The 19,045-nt window shown below is 36.8% G+C and overlaps 1 protein-coding gene across 1 annotated transcript; it reads left to right on the top strand.

Moving 5' to 3' along the window:
• The first annotated feature begins 976 nt into the window (after nucleotides 1-976).
• LOC107151886 (adaptin ear-binding coat-associated protein 1-like) lies at nucleotides 977-1,854 on the top strand. Its single transcript, XM_048800044.1, has one exon. The coding sequence runs from the start codon at nucleotides 991-993 to the stop codon at nucleotides 1,816-1,818; it is 828 nt and encodes a 275-aa protein (XP_048656001.1). The 5' UTR covers nucleotides 977-990; the 3' UTR covers nucleotides 1,819-1,854.
• The last annotated feature ends 17,191 nt before the right edge of the window (nucleotides 1,855-19,045 follow it).

Raw genomic sequence — 19,045 nt, 5'->3', positions numbered from 1 at the left:
ATTACAATGGCAAAATCTGACAAATAGTGTTCCATCAGGTAATCAAAGTGAACATCAGTCATCATAAATTGTGTTGATAAGAACATGCTCCTGATATGATATACTCTTTCTCTGAAAAAAAATATTATTCCAATCTAATCATCAGAAAAATATCAGAAAAGTTTTAATAAAGGGGCATCCTACAATATGCTTGACCAATGCTTCTCAAAACTTATCAAGAATATAAAAAATAAGCAGGGCATGGTGGCACCAATCTGTAATCCCAGCAACTTGGGAGTTTGAGACAGGAGGATCACAGATTCAAAGCCAATCTCAGAAACTTAGCAAAGCTCTAAGCAACTTTGTGAGAGCCTATCTCAAAAGAAAAAAGAAAAAGGGCTGGGGATATGGCTCTGTGGTTAAGCATACCTGGGTTCAATTCCTGATACCAAAGAAAGAAAGAAGATGAAAAATAAGAGAAAGCATTAGAAACTGTTACCTCCTTTGCTAGCAGGTAATTGAGAATATCAGTAGTACTTTTTACTTATGGTTATGGTGGCCTCCACACACACTTGTGGTCTTTTCTGATAGTTATTATCAAGCAATCATGCATAAGTAGCCTTCCTTTATAACCTCCTGGCTTTATTTACCTGTTGGTAAGGTTGACACAAGTAACTCTTATTTTTATTTTGACAAATTTTACAATTTTTTACATTTCTTCCTTTCATTTTCTGAAAACATCGGTGATCAACAATCTTATCCATGTTGATTGTCCATTGCCAGGATTGACCTGTCCTAGTTGTTGGTCTGATCTGGTCCAACATTGCCTGTAATGCCAGCTACTTAGAATGCCAAGGCCAGTCTTGTCAATTTAGAGAAACAATGTCTCCAAATAAAATACAAAATGGACTGGTGATGTAACTCAGTGTAAAGTGCCCATGGGTTCAGATCCCAGTACCAATAAAGAAAATAAGTAAGGCCGCCCCTGGCAACACGGAGAGCGGAGTCAAGATGGCGGCCGAGTTGGAGTATGAATCTGTGCTGTGTGTAAAGCCGGAAGTCAGCATCTACCGGATTCCACCCCCGGCCTCCAAACGCGGTTACAGGGCATCTGACTGGAAATTAGACCAACCTGATTGGACCGGTCGTCTCGGAATTACTTCAAAAGGAAAGATTGCCTATATCAAACTTGAAGATAAAGTTTCAGGAGAGCTCTTTGCTCAGGCACCAGTAGAACAATATCCTGGTATTGCTGTGGAGACAGTGACAGATTCTAGCCGCTACTTTGTAATTCGGATCCAGGATGGTACTGGTCGAAGTGCGTTCATTGGCATTGGATTCACAGATCGGGGAGATGCCTTTGACTTTAATGTTTCCTTGCAAGATCACTTCAAGTGGGTAAAGCAGGAATCTGAGATTTCCAAAGAATCTCAGGAAATGGATACTCGTCCCAAGTTGGATCTAGGCTTCAAGGAAGGACAGACCATCAAGTTGAGTATTGGGAACATTACAACCAAGAAAGGAGCTGCTTCTAAGCCCAGGACTACAGGAGCTGGGGGCCTAAGTTTACTTCCTCCTCCCCCTGGAGGCAAAGTCACTATTCCCCCACCATCTTCCTCAGTTGCCATCAGTAATCATATCACTCCACCACCCATTCCAAAATCTAACCATGGAGGTAGTAATTCAGATATCCTTTTAGATTTGGATTCTCCTGTACCTGTCACAACAACAGCACCAGCTCCAGTTTCTGCAAGCAATGACTTGTGGGGAGACTTTAGTACTGCATCCAGCTCAGTTCCAAACCAGGCACCACAGCCATCCAACTGGGTCCAGTCTTGAATAGCATTGCAAGACAGTAAGGACAGACTTGAAGAATAAAAATGACGTTGAGGGCACCAATCTGTGAGGGAGGTTAGGAACCCCTACCCTCCCCCAAACCAAAATTAATGGACAATCTTCTTCATAGCTTTTCCATTATATTCAAGTTGATTTATGTCACTCTTCTATGTCATTACTTGCTATACAGCCAAGAGAGTATCTGTTATTTCCTGGTGATTACCAATGCAGGAGAACAGTAGATCTTAACTATACTTGTGGCTGGCTATGCAGGGTTCAAAAGACCAGTGTCTTTTTGAGGGGAAATGACCTTTAATCCGTAAAATTTTTCTCCATCTTTTAAATTCTTGAACTTATTTTAGAATCATCTCATGATCCTTGTGTGCCTCTTTGTGAAACCCTATTTTACAATTTCAGGGGAGACAAAGCCTTGAAACTTCCTTTTCCACTAACCCAAGACTCTAAAAATGGACAGGCTGACCTCAGTATTTACAGATTCAGAATTTTGATAAGGGTATGTTTGGAGAAAGATGGGTATCTTGGGTCTCTTCTGTATAGCCTCCAGTCTTGTCCTATTCAATGAACGTCCAGCACTAGGTGCAGCTCCATCGCCCTCTTGTGTGTTTACATGTCTTTTCCTATGATAAGAGGGTTGTATTGGTGGCATCGCTACTGTTGTGTTTATTGAATAGTGCAACATCTTTGACATCTTTGGATGTTTCTGGGATGGAGGAAGTTCAAGGGGCTGTGCTTTCCAAGTTATATTCCATAGACGTGTTTAATTTCTTGCAGCTCCACCTCGTTGCTGCATTTGAAGCACAGCATTAATTTATGTTCACCCCTTTATTTGACCTAATTTGAAGAGTTGTGTTTTTAACCTGATCTGTAGAACAGAGAGGTTGAAAGCACTTAAGTCTTATTCAGTACCCACATTGCCTTGCTGCCTGGGTATCTGACCCCTTTCCATAAGCATGTTTTTTTCAATCCATCTGGCTCTTCAATAGAAAGCTGCTATTACATATATTGTCACTTATGAAGGATGTTAGAGAGTCACAGCTTTATTGTGACAGTTTTTGTCTTGGACTTTGATACCCGATAGCTAGGGTATCTTAAAAGCAAGTTGCTCTCCCTTCACTTTCCTTTCCCTCTGCCCTGCCATTCCCTTTACAATGCTGTGAAGACAGTTCACCTCCTCAGATGAATGGGCACTACCTATTTTGTTTGTTAAAGGGCAATTTTGAGAATTAGATGGGAGGATGTAATTACTTCCCTTAGCACCTATTTGGAGATATACATTCTGGCTGAAGGGGGATCCTTATGTTTAGTTTGAAAATGTATTGTTTCTCCTGGATTCCATTCTTTTTTTTTTTTAAGAGAGAGAGAGAGAATTTTTTTAAGAGAGAGAGAGAATTTTTTAATATTTATTTTTTAGTTCTTGGCGGACACAACATCTTTGTATGTGGTGCTGAGGATCAAACCCGGGCCGCATGCATGCCAGGCGAGCATGCTACCGCTTGAGCCACATCCCCAGCCCGTTTCCATTCTTAACTCTTTCTAACTTTGGGTCCATAATTTTCATTGCTTCCCCTTCCAGGCAGCTCTATTCTTGCAGAGCCATGGCAGGACATTTTAAAATTCCAATAGAAAACACTAAAAAGAAAGTCTGTAGAATCACTAGTGACTAACTATTGGGAACCTATTTTCTCAATCTTCCTCCATGTTGTGTTCTTTGTATTCTCAAGATGATAATATATTATGTATTTGAATTGCTGAAAAATTGAAAATTAAGTTTAAGATATATGTATATAAAGCGTATGCTGTATTGGTGCAATAATGGTAATTAAAAATATGGAAAATGAAAAAAAAAGAAAATAAGTAAGTAAATAAATAAATAAGATGTGCAAAGGTCAATAGATTTAACATAGATGAAAGGTTAAAAGCCATTTCATGTAAACTCTACAAAGCCAGCCTGGGAATTATTTTAAAGATGTTCAGTAAAAAATTTTAAATTAGGCATGCCAATCAAAATATTTTTCGAAAAGAAAAGAAATTATGAAAACAAGCCATAAAAAAAAAGACAGAGGGGAAAAGTGAAGGATCGTGGCAAATTTCCCATCAGAAATGGTACAGCAAGAGATAGTAAAATGACATCATCAATGCACTGTAAGAAAAGAAAAACAGGAATCTGATATTCTAACCTCAAAGAAAATAGCTTTCAAAACTGAAGGGAAAATAACTTCATCAGACTTACACAATCTGATGCAGTTCATCACTAGCCCACCTGCACTAGAGGGAATCTGGCGGTGCACTACCAAATAAAACTGATCGATTCATGTTGCATTTCACTTCCCAGACTGGTGACCTAAAGCAGGTATTGATAATGCCAAAACAAAGAGCAAGATGAGTTGAGTTTCCTAAATTTCATGAACTCAGAACCATACAGGTTTATAACTGGAATGGGCAGAGGACACCTATTCTGATCAAAACATATTAGGAGTTATCCAGTCCCAGCTCAGGTAGTGCTGTCATTTCCGTTATTCAGTAAACATCTGTTTAAAAAAAAAATAGCTATGCTGATCCAAAAGTGAATTTACCAGGCAAAGGCCATAAAATGATTACCTTAAGCTCAATTATTTTAAAAGTATAGGAGAAATCCCTGCCAAAAAACGGGGAGCAGCCATGGAAACCTCCACCAAAACTATTCCTAGGAATCCTGGGAGCAGATTATCTTGATGAATTAGAACTGAATTTTGCCTACTGTTGTCTCTGGGATACATTTTGTGAGAAGCTTATCTGGAGCAAGAGTCAATTCTAACGAAATGTCTGGGGTCTGGTAACATACAACTTATGGAAATTCCTTTGCAGAGAGTCACCAAGAATCCAGGTATTCTGAAAACCTAAACACCAAGAGGTGTGGAACAGCTCAAGATGCAGGGGAGGCTGCCTTAGCATCTCCTGTTTTCCTCCAACCCAGAAACAAGATGTATTCTTCTTATGTGGTTCCCTATGAGACTGCTTCACAACATGGGTAAGTTCTGATACCTCCATGAAGATGCTAGTCGCCTAGGTCCCAGAATGGGACCCTCATGGATATTAAGTTCTAATAGGACTGTCGCTGTAGCCATCAAATCCTTAGCCTCTATCAAGCCAGTTATCACAAACACAGACTAATAAATTTATAGACAAGAGAATATGTAAAGCAATTACTGTAAACCAGAGTGCATTTTTTGACCAGAGCAGAACTAGACCAGAGATCCCAAGGAGTGTGAGAGACCATGAGATCAGGTGTGGTCTAAAGATTAAAGAGATCTCCAGCCATTTCTTTAGCCTGGGGATCTACTGTGGGTCCCTTACTGCACAGGTGCCATGTTAACAACCTCCTCAACAGGCATTCCTTCCTAGTTGGGACCCATTGAGTACTCACCAATTCCAAAGGGCAGTCTTTTTTCCCACATTTTTTGGGGGTGCTGGATATTGAATTCAGGGGCATTCCAACATGAGCCACATCCCCAGCCCTATTTTGTATTTTATTTAGAGACAGGATCTCACTAAGTTGCTTAGCACCTCACTTTTGCTGAGGCTGGCTTTGAACTCATAATCCTCCTACCTCAGCCTCCCAAGCCACTGGGATTGCAGGTGTGCACCACTGTGCCTGGCTTTTCCACATTTTTAAAAAATATATTTTTAGTTGTAAATGGACATAATACCTTTATTTATCTTTATATGGTGCTGAGGATCGAACCCAGTGCCTCAAATGTGCCAGGCAAGCACTCCACCACTGAGCCACAACCCAGCCCCCATGTTTAATTGGTGCATTATAGTTGTACATAATGATAGAATTTGTTGTTACATATTTTACATGCGCACGATATAACAATATAATTTGGCCAATATCACTCCCCAGCACTCACCTCCTCTTTCTCTATCTTCCACCACTTGGTCCCTTTCCTTTACTGATCTCCCTTTCTTTTTTTAGAGCTTTATAGTTATGCATAGTAGTTGGGTTTATCCTAAAAAAAAAACTCATACATAAATGGATATTGATTTCAGTTCATGATCCTCCTCCCTTTTCCCTCTTCCTTTTTCCCCCTATCGTCCCCCCAACCATTTTCCTTCTACTAGATTTCCTTTCACTTATATATTTATTTGTATTTGATTGGTTCTTTGTTATTCTATCCTTCCCTGCCATTTATTTTATTCCAGCTTCCATATATAAAAGAAAACATTTGAACTTTGAGTTTCTAAGTTTGGCTTAGCATGACATTATCCATTTCCATCCATTTACTGGCAAATGCCATAATTTCATTCCTTTTGATAGCTAAGTAGAACTCCCTAGTGGTCAATCTTTAATTTTTTCTTTTCTTGGTTGGGGGGCAGTATTATGGTTTAGATACAAGATGTCCTTCAAAAGCTCTTGTCTGAGACAATGCAAGAAAGTTAAAAAGTGAAACAATTAAGTTATGAGAGCTCTAACCTAATCAGTACATGAATCCCCAGATAGGGATTAACAGGGTGGTCAATGGGGACATGCTTTTGGGGTATATATTTTGTTCTTGGTGAGAAGAGTTCTTCCTGACTGTCATGTCCTGGGCTGCTTTTACTAGGGCACACCATTCCACTATGATGTTCTTCCTCACTTTGGGCACAGAGCAATGGAGGTGGCTGAATGGACTGTGACTTCTGAAACCGTGAGATCCAGATAAACTTTTCCTCCTCTAAAATTGTTCTTGTCAGGTCTTTTGATCAAAGTGGTGAAAAAGCTGACAAAAATAGGGGGCTTATGGGCTGGGGTTGAGGCTCAGTGGTAAAGTGCTCTTCTAGCATGCATGAGGCACTGGGTTTGATCTTCAGCACCACATAAAAATAAAATAAAGATATTGTGTCCACCTAAAACTAAAAAATAAATATATAAAAATAGGGGGACTATCAAGAATTAAAGAAAAAAGAAGGCAAGGCTCCCCAAATATTAAGAAGCAATAAGCAGTGGAAAGGAAGCAGATGTTAGTGGTATCTTAACCAGAGTCACATAAAAAAATGAAAAACTAAAAAGGTAGTTGCAAATATATCTGTATTGACCATGTACTCTAGTGTCTCTGGCACCTTCCTGGGGGTTGACTGGGAGTCCTGGTCCCTTCTTAGATCTTAGCCCTCAACCTCACAGCAGCGACATCTTTCAATGACCCAAGAATGAGTCCATTAGATTTCCTGTGGCTTTGGGGGTTGCTAATTTGCTGAGAACAAAAGCTGTCTTGCCACTTGGTTGCAGTTCTTCCTGGTTTTGGGTCCCTGGCCCTAGAAAAAGAAGGCCAAGGGAAGGAAAAATTCAATGTTAAGTAGGACAATCTTGGGGTATCTCTCAGTCATCTAGCAACAAGGCTCCCTCCAGTTTCAACAACTTGACAGAATTAGTCCTGGACAAGCTGCTGCCACCCACTGCTTGTGCCACCACTGGGAGTCAGGGAACTCCTGGAAGCTTGGGAGACCCCTCCAATCTGGGAGGCTTGGTAGAGTAGCCAGAAATCTGTTATTGAAGCTGAAGCTTATTTTTCCTACTCAATAAAATTAACAAAAGTAGATCCTTATTAACAAAACTAGATACCTATCTTTCAACCTATACCGAAGTCAACTCAAAGTGGATCAATGACCTAGGAATTAGACCAAAAACTACAACAGCTAGGAGAAAATATAAGGTCAACATTCCAAAACATAGGCACAGGCAGTGATTCCCTCAGTAGGAATCCCTAAAGCTCACAAAATAACACCAAGATTTAATAAGTGGGATGGGATCAAATTAAAATTCTTTAGCAAAGCAAAGAAAACAAGAGTATGAAGAGAGGAAATCTTTGCTAACTACAGGGAATTAATATGTAGAATATAAAAGAATGCAAAAAACTTAACAAGCACACACACACAATATTAATAATCAGGTAAATGAACTTTAAAAAAATCACTTCTCAAAAGAAGAAATACTAATGGCCAACAAACATGAAAAAAATGTTGAATATCCTTAGCAATCAGGAAAGTGAAAATCAAAGCTACACTGAGATTTTTATCTCATTCCAGTTAGAAAGGCAGCCATCAAATACAAACAATAAGGGCTGGGGTTGTGGCTCAGTGGTAGAGCGCTTGCCTAGCATATGTAAGGCCCTGGTTTTGATCCTCAGCACCAAATATAAATAAATAAAATACAAACAATAAGCCAAGCACGGTGGTGCATACCTGCAATCCCAGCAACTTGGAAGGTTGAGGCAGGAGGACTGCCAAATTCAAAGCCAGCCAGCAATTTAGCAAGACCCTGTCTTAAAATAAAGAATAAAAAGGGCCCAGTAGTTAAGCACCTTCAACCCCTGGCACAAAAAACAAATACAAAGAATAATAAGTGCTGGAGAATATGTGGAAGAAAAGGAACATTTTCACTCTATTGGTGGGATTATAAATCAGTATGACCACCAGGGAAATCAGTATGGAAGTTCCTCAAAGAACTTCCAAATATGGAACCAAAATATGACCCAGCTATGCTATTCCTCAGGATTTGTCCTAAAGAATTAGCATACTACAGGGATACCTGCATGCTCATGTTTATAGCAGCATAACTCACAAAAGCCAAACTATGGAACACCTAACCTAGGTGTCTGTCAATGAATGAACAGGTAAAGAAAATGTGGTACATATACACTATTAAGTTTTTTTTTTCATTCTTTTTTCTAGTCATAGATGGATGCAATATCTTTATTTATTTTTATGTGATGCTGAGGATTGAACCTAGGGCCTCAAGCATGAGAGGCAATTGCTCTACCACTGAGCTACAACCCAAACCCATACTATTAAGTTTTATTCAGTTATAAAGAAGAATGAAATTATGTCATTTCCAAAAATAGATGGAACTTGAAAGCATTATATCTAACAAGCCAAACTCAGAAGTCAAGCGTTATATGTTTTCTCTCATTATGTGGAAGTTACAGAGAAAAAAAGAGGGAAAAAGGTAAAGAGGGTACTGTGGTTTTGATATTGTTTCCCCATAGCTCCTGTGTTAATGTAGGAATGTTCAGAAGTGAAATGATTGAATTGTGAGAGCTGTAACTTAATCAGTCCATCCTAGTTTGAACAGATTGGGTGGTAACTGTAGGCAGGTGGGGCATGACTAGAGGAGGTAAGGTCACTGGAGGGGTGCCCTGGGAAGGGTTAATATTTCTTGCCACACACCCCACAACCATGAGTGGAGCAGTACTCATCCACCCTGCCCTTCCACCATGATGTTCTGCTCACCTTGAGCCCAGAGTAATGGAGTCAGTGGTCTATGGACCGAGACCTCTGAAACAATGAACCAAAATAAACTTTCCTCTAAGTTGTCCTTGTCAGATATTTTGGTCATAGTGACAAAAAGCTAATGAAAACAGGGGGAATGTCATGAGCATAGAAGGGAGACCAGTAGAATAGAGGAAAGGTATGTGTGGGAAAAGAAAGGGGGAGGTTCTAAGGAATGAAACTGACTAAATTATATTGTTATATTGAATACATGTACAAATATGTAACAATAAATCTCACTATAATATGTGCTAATAAAAATTGTTAATCCAAAAATATTTTTTAAAAATGCTATTTGTAAATAACCAAAAGTTCTGGGAATAGATGAGAATTTCATTAATGGTTAATAAATATTGGTCTACAGGCATTTTCTTCCCAAGCAGGTCTGGGTTTTTGTTAGGACTGAAAAAGCATTGTATATATGCCATCATCAGTTTTTCACTGAAAAGAGAGATTTCCAGGAGTCAGAGTGGCCACTTCTTTTCTGTCATAATTTTGGCATGACCAGATCTGTCATGGCACCAGCAAATGTGTTTTTATCATTACAATGAGATTACAATGAATTTAAAGTTGCCTAGAGTGTCAATATGGCATTTAAATCATATGGAGCCAGTCTGGAGTTCCTTTGTTATTGGGAGCATATGAAAACTTGATGGTCAGCAATTGGGATCATATGGTTTTCCACATCCAGTTTTAACTTTCATAGAAAATAGCATCTGTAAGCAAACAGAGCTGATAGGGGGGCTCAATCTGGTATCATTATGATTAATATTTTGAGGGATCTAACAGATAAAATACAAAGCATGCAAGAATAGGTGTGCAAGCTGGGCACAGTGGCGCACGCCTGTAATCCCAGAGGCTGAGGCAGGAGGATCACGAGTTCAAAGCCAGCCTCAGCAACAGTGAGGCCCTATCTCTAAATAAAATACAAAATAGAGCTGGGGATGTGGCTTAGTAGTCAAGTGACCCTGTGTTCAATCCCTGGTATCAAAAAAAAAAAAAAGATAGGTGGGCAATGTAAATAGAGAGATGGAAACCCTAAGAAAGAACCAAAAAAGAAATGATACAGATCAAAAACAGTATATCAACAATGTAGCCTGCCTTTGATGGACTTATGAGTAGACTAGACACAGTTGAGGAAATTCTCTGAGCTTGAGACTATATCAACAGATTAAGTTCCAAAACTGAAAAACAAAGAGGAAAAAAGACTGGGAGAACAGATAACAGAATACCCAAGGATGTAGGACAATTGGAATACAAAAAGAAAAGAAAGAAGCAGAAAAAATACCTGAAATAATAATGACTGAGGATTTCCCCCAAATTGATGTCAGACACTAAACCACAGGTCCAGGAAACTCAGAGGACACAAATCAGGATAAATGCCTGAAAAACTTACCTAAACACATAATTTTCAACTTAAAAAAATTACCTATAGAGAAACAAATAATCACATCATATCTGATATCTGATATCATGACCCTTTTCCTCTGAAAATCATGAAAGCAAAAAAAGAAATGGAATGAAATCTTTTAAGTTGAGAGTGAAAAAAATAACTTATAATTCTTTATTCTACAAAATTATCCTTCAAAAGAGAAGAAGAGATGAAGATCTTTCCAGAAAAATAAAAATTGAAGGAATTTGTTGCCAGTAGACCTGACTTGCAAGAAATGTTAAAAGAAATTTTCTAGAGTGAAAGAAATTATATAATTATATAGGTAAGAAATTTGGATCTATATCAACAAAGGAAGACATCAGAAAATAGGTGAAGGTAAAAGAATTATTTTTCTTATTTTTAATTGATATACTAGTAAGAATTTGTCCAAAATGTATTCAATATATGTGTACATGTGCTTATGAATGCTTATGTATAAGTGAAATTAATGGTAGCAATAACATAAGGGAGGAGAGGAAGAAATCACAATAATTTTGTTATTATAAGGTATTTCCAACTATCCACAAACTAGCATATGTATTATTTGAAAGTGGTCATAGGTTATTTGTAAATATATAGTGCAAATTCTAGGGTAACCACTTTTTCTCAATGTATGATTGATATACTAAGAAAAGAAAGAAATATAATCATATAAAATACTCAATTAAAACCCCAAATGACAGAAAAAGAATGGAAGGCAAAAATAGGAATAATAAAGGCAACATATAGAAAACAGTAACCAAAATAACAGCTACTAATACAATTACATCAATAATCACTTTAAATGTCAGTGATCTAAATATACTAATTGAAAGACAGATTGCCAGAGAGGATCAAAAAACAATACCCTCAACTATGTTACTTATCTTAAAAACCAACTTTATTGATACAGATATGTAGAAATTAGAATACATAGACATACCATGTGGATACAGTAAAAAATGGGAATGTAGTCATTTGAGGAGCTTGCCAATAATACACAATGGGAAAAGGATAGTCTCCTCCATTACTGGTACTGGGGAAACTGGATGTCCACATGGAAGGAATGAAATTAGACCCTATCTTACATCAGTTACAAAAAATGGCTTAAAATGGATTAAAGAATTAAATGTAAGACCTGAAACTATTCTTAGAAGAAAACATAGTAGAAAAAGCTTCCAGACATTGGTCTAGGTGATGATTTTCTGAATATGAACCTGAAAGCTCAAGGAACAAAAGCAAAAATAAGCGTGGCTTCATCTAGCTAAAAAGCTTCTGCATAGCAAAGGAGAATTCAACAAAATTAAAAATACTTATCTGATAAGGGGTTAATATCCAAAAAATATACCTCACAAAAACTCAATGGCACTGCTGAGCACTTCCATGTGAACCCTGCTGTGAACACTGAGGCTGGCCACCATCTGCTTCTGTCTTGGCAACTGGACTTCTTTCACAGCCAGTAGATGCCTCTGTAGGTGCCACCTACTCCTCCAAGCTTGGGGAAGGCCAAGGACATCCCCTTCCATGCATGCTGACTATTCATGCTTCTCAGAGGATTAATTCAATGATTGAGTTAAGGCTCTCAAAACCGAATCATTTCACCTTTAAACCTTTTTGCATTGTCTAATTCGTGAGCTTTTGGGGACTCCTAGTGAATAAAACATAACACATCTTCATCAAATAACAATATCTTCTTCATAACTTGCTGCAGCTTCTACACCAGCAGTTGCTTCTTCATCTTGCACTTTTATTTTATGTAAATTGGGCCTCTTGCCATAAACATCATGAATCAAACTCTGGCACCTTCAATTTTATGAAACTTTCTCACATCTCTTAACATTAGAATAATCTAAAGTTACTGCTTTCTCTGGTTTTACTTTGGCTTAACAGAATGTGGTTTGTAGCAAAAAAAAAAAAAAATCTGATTTTTTAAATGGACAGAGTACCTACATAGATATTTCTCCAAAGAAAATATACAAATGGCCAACAGGCACATGAAAAGATGTTCCATATTACTAATCAATAGGAAAATGCAAATAAAAATCCCAGTGAGATATCACCTCCCACCTCTTAGAATGGTTATCTAAAAGAGATAACAATTGGTGACAATGTAAAGAAAAGACAACTCCCTTATGCTACTGATGGCAATATAAATAAGTACAGCACTTTTGGAAAAGAGCATAGTTTTCCTTAAATTAAAAATAGAACTACTGAGCAATCCAGCAACCCCTCTTGTAGGTATATATCTGAGGGAAATAACAATCAGTAGCCTGAAGATATATCTTCATCCCAAACTCACTGCAGCATTATTCACAATAGCCAAGGTACAGAAACTACTTAAATGTCCATTAACAGAAGAATGGATAAAGAAATTGTGGTAATATATACAATATATGATTTAGCCGTAAGAAAGAAGAAATTATATCATTATATAATTTGCATGTAACAATGGATCCCAATATTATATGTAATTATAACCCATTAAAAATTTTATGAGGCAAAGCTGGGTGTAGTGGCACACTGTGGCCCCAACAACTTGGTGGGCTGAGGCAGGAGGATCACAAGTTCAAGGCCAGATTCAGCAACTTAGTGAAGCCCTAGGCAGCTTAGCAAGACCCTGTCTCAAATATTTTTAAAAAGATCTGAGGGGCTGGGGTTGTAGCTCAATGGTAGAGCACTTGCCTAGCTTGCGTGAGGCACTGGGTTCGATCTTCAGCACCACATAAAAATAAATAAAGGTATTTACATCTACAACTAAAAAAAATTTTTTAAAGGGCTGAGGATGTAGCTCAATGGTAAAGCACCTCTGGGTTCAATCCCTAGTACCAAAAGGAAAAAAAATCCTGCTATTTGTGACAACATGGACAACTCATAAGTAAAATAAACTGGACACAAAAAGGAAAGTACTATATGATCTCCTTATAAATGGAACCTAAAAAAGATGAACTCGGAGGAGAAGGTGGTTATGGATGTATTAATTTGTTGTGATAATCATTATACAATTTATACATATATCAAATCACCACACTGTATACATTGAATATATACAATCTTTATTTGTCAATTAAAAAAAATTTAAAAATGGTTAAACCTGGGGCTGGGGTTGTGGCTCAGAGGTAGAGTCTCACCTACTAATGTGTGAGGCACTGGGTTCAATCTCCAGCACCACATAAAAATAAAATAAAAATATTGTGTCCACCTATAACTAAAAAATATTTTAAAATTTGTTAAGCCAGAGTGACTAAATTAACTTCAGATACTGCAATCTTCAGAGCAAGGACAGTTATCAGGGATAAAAAAAAAAGGATAATGGGGTCAGTTTACCAAGAAGACATAACAATCCTTAATATGTATGGGTCTACTTACAGAGCCTCAAAATATGTAATGCAAACACTGATAAAACTACAGGGAAGAATTGATGGGCCCATTATTTTAGTTTGAGGCTTCAATACCCCCTTGTCAAAAATAGACATATCCAAAATGTAGATTAGTAAACACATAATTGAACTCAGCAACACCAGTGGTCCACTGAATGTAATGGACATCTATAGACTACTTCATCCAACAACAGGAGTGTAGAGAATCAGATGTAACTGCGTTACTATTACTGTCCTTGATGGAGTCTGCCTGCAAATGGGATATTCTGTCAAGGTATAGATAGGTAACAGCGGACATGCTTGAAAACGAGGTGTCTACTGTCCTTGGGAGGGCCTACTTGCAAACGAGAGGCTCCTTCAAGGTTTAGATAAGGTAACTGCGGACATGCTTGAAAACAAGGTGTCTGCTGTCCTTGGGAGGACTTGCCTGCAAACGGGATGTTCTGCCAAGTGGGCTAGGAGGGCGCTAAGAAAAATTTTATTATCTGTTCTTAACAAAGAGCAGAGCTCAACATACTCCGGGCCGAGAATAGATTAGCCATGAGAAGCAGGTCACTTCTGATTAGAAAGTAAAACTTCTGTATGCTATGTTTAATTAGCTGAAAGACCTGATTTATTGATGTTGGAAGGCTGACTTCTTTGTTCACAATACTATAAAAAGATTGCTTGTACACAATAAAGGACTTTTTTTCTGCTGCTGCTTTGCTTGCTCTGCTTCTTCTTTCTTTTCCCATGCTGACCTGCAAGTGAATTACTGCAACACAGGAGAATATACATTATCAAGCTCAGATGGAACATTTATCAACATAGTCACATTCTGAGCCATACAATACACCTTAACAAATTTAAAAGAATAGAAATCATAAAATGTCTGCTTTCAGACTACAGTAAAATTAAATTTGAAATAATTATCAGATAACTTGGGAGGTCTACAACTACACACCTTTGTTTTCCCTTTTTTCTCTCTAGCTTCCACATAAGAGGAAACAGTAAAACCCTTGACTTTTTGAGTTTAGCTTATTTTTCTTAACCATAATGTTCTCAAGTTCTATTTTCCTATAAATGACAACTTCATTCTGCATTATGACTGAATAAAATTCCATTGTGTGTTTGTGTATATGGAAAATATAATCACATTTTCTTTGTCCATTCATTCATTGATTGACATCTAGGCTGCTTCCATATTCAGCTGTTGTGAATTGTGCTACTATAAACATGGGTATGCTGACCTTAATTTTTTTAGGATAAATACCTAGTCTTTTGAGGAACTTCCACGCTGATTTCCATAGTGATTGTACTAATTCACAATCCAACAATATAAAATTGTTACTTTTTTTCCATATCCTCTTCAGCATTTATTATTTGTATGATGGTTGTCATTCTAACAGGAATGAGATAAAAGTGTAGTTTCGATTTGCATTTCCCTAATTGCTAAAGACATTGAACATTTTTTTCATATATTTGTTGACCATTTGTATTTCGTTTTTTGAAAAGTGTCTCTTTAGTTCATTTGCCCATGGTGTTATTATTTTTTGGTGTTAAGTTTTTTAAGTTCTTTATTCTGGATGTTAATCCTCTGTCAAAAGAGTAGTTAGCAAAGTTTTTCTCCCATTCTCTGTTTACACTCTTCTTTCCTTTGTTGTGCAGAAGCTTTTAAATCTGGTATTATCCCATTTATTAATTCTTAGTATTATTTCCTGAGCTTTAGAAGTTCTATTAAGGGAGTCATTGACTGTGCTTATATGCTGAAGTGTTGGTCCTACATTTTCTTCTAGAAGTTCCTTCTAGTTAGAATGAAACTTATAGCATTGAATTCATATGTTAGAGAAGAAAAAAGATAAGAAACTAGAAGAAGAGCAAATTAAATCTGCAGAGAGCAAAAGAAAAAAATAATACATATTAAAGCAGAAATCAATGAAACCAAAAATAAGAATTCAACAGAGAAAAATCAATGAAACCAAAAGCAGCTTCTTTGAAAAGTTCAAGAAAATTTATAAACCTCTAAGTCACAAATGAGACATAAATTAAGATCAGAAATGAAATAAGGAAAGCTGGGGTTGTAGCTCAGTGGTAAAGCACTTGGAGAGGGAAATAGACAATCTAAATGAGCCTATATCTAAAGACATTAAATCAAGAATTAATAGCCTTCTAGCCAGGCTCGGTGGCACACACCTGCAATCCCTGTGGCTCAGCACTCATGGCAATTAATCTAATCATATCAATAGAGGCAGAAAAAGTATTTTATGAAATTCATCATTCATGATAAAAACTCTCAGTAACTAGGAATAGGAATAGAAAAGGACTTCCTTAACTTGATAAAGATATCTACAAAACTCATACGGCTAACATCATACTTAATGGTGAGAAACTCAACATTCTCACTAAAATCAGAACAAGATAAGAACATCTCATCTATGCTTTTGTACATCATACTGGTAGTCCTAGCTAAGGCAATAAGATAAAAACAGGAAACAAAAGGTATATACCTGAAGAAAGAAGAAACAAAATTATCTTTCTTTGCAGAAGAATGATCATCTATGTTGAAAATCTGAAATAACAAAACAAAAACTCATGAAGCTAATAAACAAATATAGAAATGTTGCAGAATACAATATTAATTTATAAAGAAATCAATTATTTTCCTATACACTAATAATGAACAAGATGCAATGAAGTAGAATTTGAAGTTATTAACATAATACTATTTACATTAGCCCCCCAAAATGAAACACTTAAAGTATAAATTAACAAATGTGTACAATATCTAAAAAAGCAAAATTATAAAACTCTGATGAAAGAAACTTCAAATAAATGGAGAAATATTCCATGTTCATGTTGGGAAGACTACATTGTCAAGATGTCACAAGACTGTCAGTTTTTCCAACTATCAAAAAGAGTCAATATATAGTCAATGTAACTCCAATCAAAATGCCAGCAAGTTATTTTGTATATATCAGCAAATTTATTCTAAAGTGTATAAGGAAAAACAAGAGATGCAGAAATGGCTAAACAACATTGAAGGAGAAAATTAAATTGCAGAACAATTATTACTCAGGGCTGGGGTTGTGGCTCAGTGGTAGAGCGCTTGCCTAGCACCTTCAAGGCCTTGGGTTCGATCCTCAGCACCACATAAAAAAATAATAAACAAAAGTATTGTGTACAACTATTAAAAAAATAAAAAAACAAATACTACCCAATTTCAGGATTGATCATAACATTACAGTTTATCAAGACAATGTGGTATCGGCAAAAGAATAGACAAATAGATCTCTGAAACAAAAGAAGGAGCTTAGAAATAGACCGACACAAATATAGTCAACTGATCTTTTCCAAGGAGCAAAGTTATTTCTACAGCTACCACTGTAGAAAAGATAGATTTTTCAAAAAATGATGCTGGAACAATTGGACATCCACATGCATAAACATGAATCTAGACACAGATCATACACTCTTCACAAGAAATTAACTTAGAATGGATCACAGATATAAATGTAAAATGAAGAAGTACAAACCTCTTAGAAGACAGTATAAGAGAGCATCTAGATGACCTTGAATTTAGCAATAACTTTTTAGGTACAACATCAAAGGCACAGTCCATGAAAAAATAAGTTAGACTTTACCAAAATTAAAATTTTCTGATCTGTTAAGGACACTGTCACATGCAAGCCACCTATTGGGAGAAAATATTTATAGAAGACATTTCTAATAAATTATTGTTATCCAAAATACACAAAAAATTCTTAAAACTCAACAATAATTAAATGACCCATCCAGGCATGCTGGCTGGCAGGGAGCTAAGGCTGGAGGCCGATTTAAGCCCAGTAGTTTTTGTTCAGCCTGGGCAACATAGCAAAGCCCCATCTCAAAAAACAAAGAATAAAAAGAAAACAACCCAGTTACAAAACAGCCAAAGACTTCAGTGGACACCTCACTGAGAAATACAGATGGAAAATAAACATATGAAAAGATGCCCCATATCACATGTCATCAGGGAAATGCAAATTAAAATATAATGTGATATGACTACACATCTATTAGAATTGTCCAAATCCAGAACACTGATAATACCAAATCCTGAGAGGGTGTAGAGCAACAGGAATTCTCATTCATTGCTGGTGGGAGCAAAATGTTATAGACTCTTTGGAAGATAATTTGGCAACTTCTTACAAAATTAAACATGACCTTACCATGCAATCCAGCAATTATTCTCCTTGGTATTTACCCAAAGAAACTAAAAAACATATCCAGACAAAAAAGTCTTTTCCAAGATATTTAACAGCTTTATTCACAATTGCCAAAGTTTGGAAGCGATAAAAATGTCCTTCAGTAGCTGAATGGCTAAATAAATTGTGGAACGCCCAGATCAAGAGATGTTATTCAGCATTATTATATGAGTTGTCAAGCTGTGAAAAGACATGGAAGAAACATACATGGATATTACTATGTGGGGAAAAAAGTAGTCTGAAAAGGCTACATGCTGTATAATTTCAATTATATGACATTCCAGAAAAGGCACAACTATGGAGACAGTAAAAAAGATCAGTAGTTTTCAAAGGTTAGAGGGGAAGGAGGAATGATTAAGTGGATCACACAGGATTTGGGGGGAATTGGATCTACTCTGTATACTATAATGTTGGATACTTGTAATAATACATTTGTCCAAACCCACAGAAAATGCAATGCTAACAGAGACTTCTGATAATAACAATATGTTTACCAGTGGTAACAAGTGGTGGGGGATGTTGATGATGGAGGAAGCTGTGTTTGTGTGGAGTCAGGAAATAGAGGGGAAATATCTGCATCTCCCACTTAATTTTGCTGTAAACCTAAAACTACTCTGAAAAGTGATTTGTTGTTGTTTTTAAGTTGAACAGTTTTTATTTTTATTTTTTTAATTGATTTTATTTTTTAAATACACGACAGCGGAATGCATTACAATTCTTATTACACATGTATACCACAATTTTTCATATCTCTGTATATAAAGTATGTTGACACCCAATTCGTGTCTTCATACATGTACTTAGGATAATGCTGTCCATCACATTCCACCATCCTTGCTAATTGCCCTCTCCCTTCCCCTTCCACCCCTCTTCCCTATCTAGAATTCATCTATTCCTCCCATCCTCCCCCTCCC

The sequence above is a fragment of the Marmota marmota genome, unplaced genomic scaffold, assembly GCF_001458135.2.
Source record: "Marmota marmota marmota unplaced genomic scaffold, marMar, whole genome shotgun sequence".
Taxonomy (NCBI): domain Eukaryota; kingdom Metazoa; phylum Chordata; class Mammalia; order Rodentia; family Sciuridae; genus Marmota; species Marmota marmota.
The sequence above is the reverse complement of the archived record's forward strand: the minus strand, read 5'-3'. Positions and strand labels throughout refer to the sequence as shown.

What these genes read in the sequence shown, in the direction of transcription:
- LOC107151886 (XM_048800044.1), top strand. Translation starts at nt 991, where the DNA reads ATGGCGGCCGAGTTGGAGTATGAATCTGTGCTGTGTGTAAAGCCGGAA.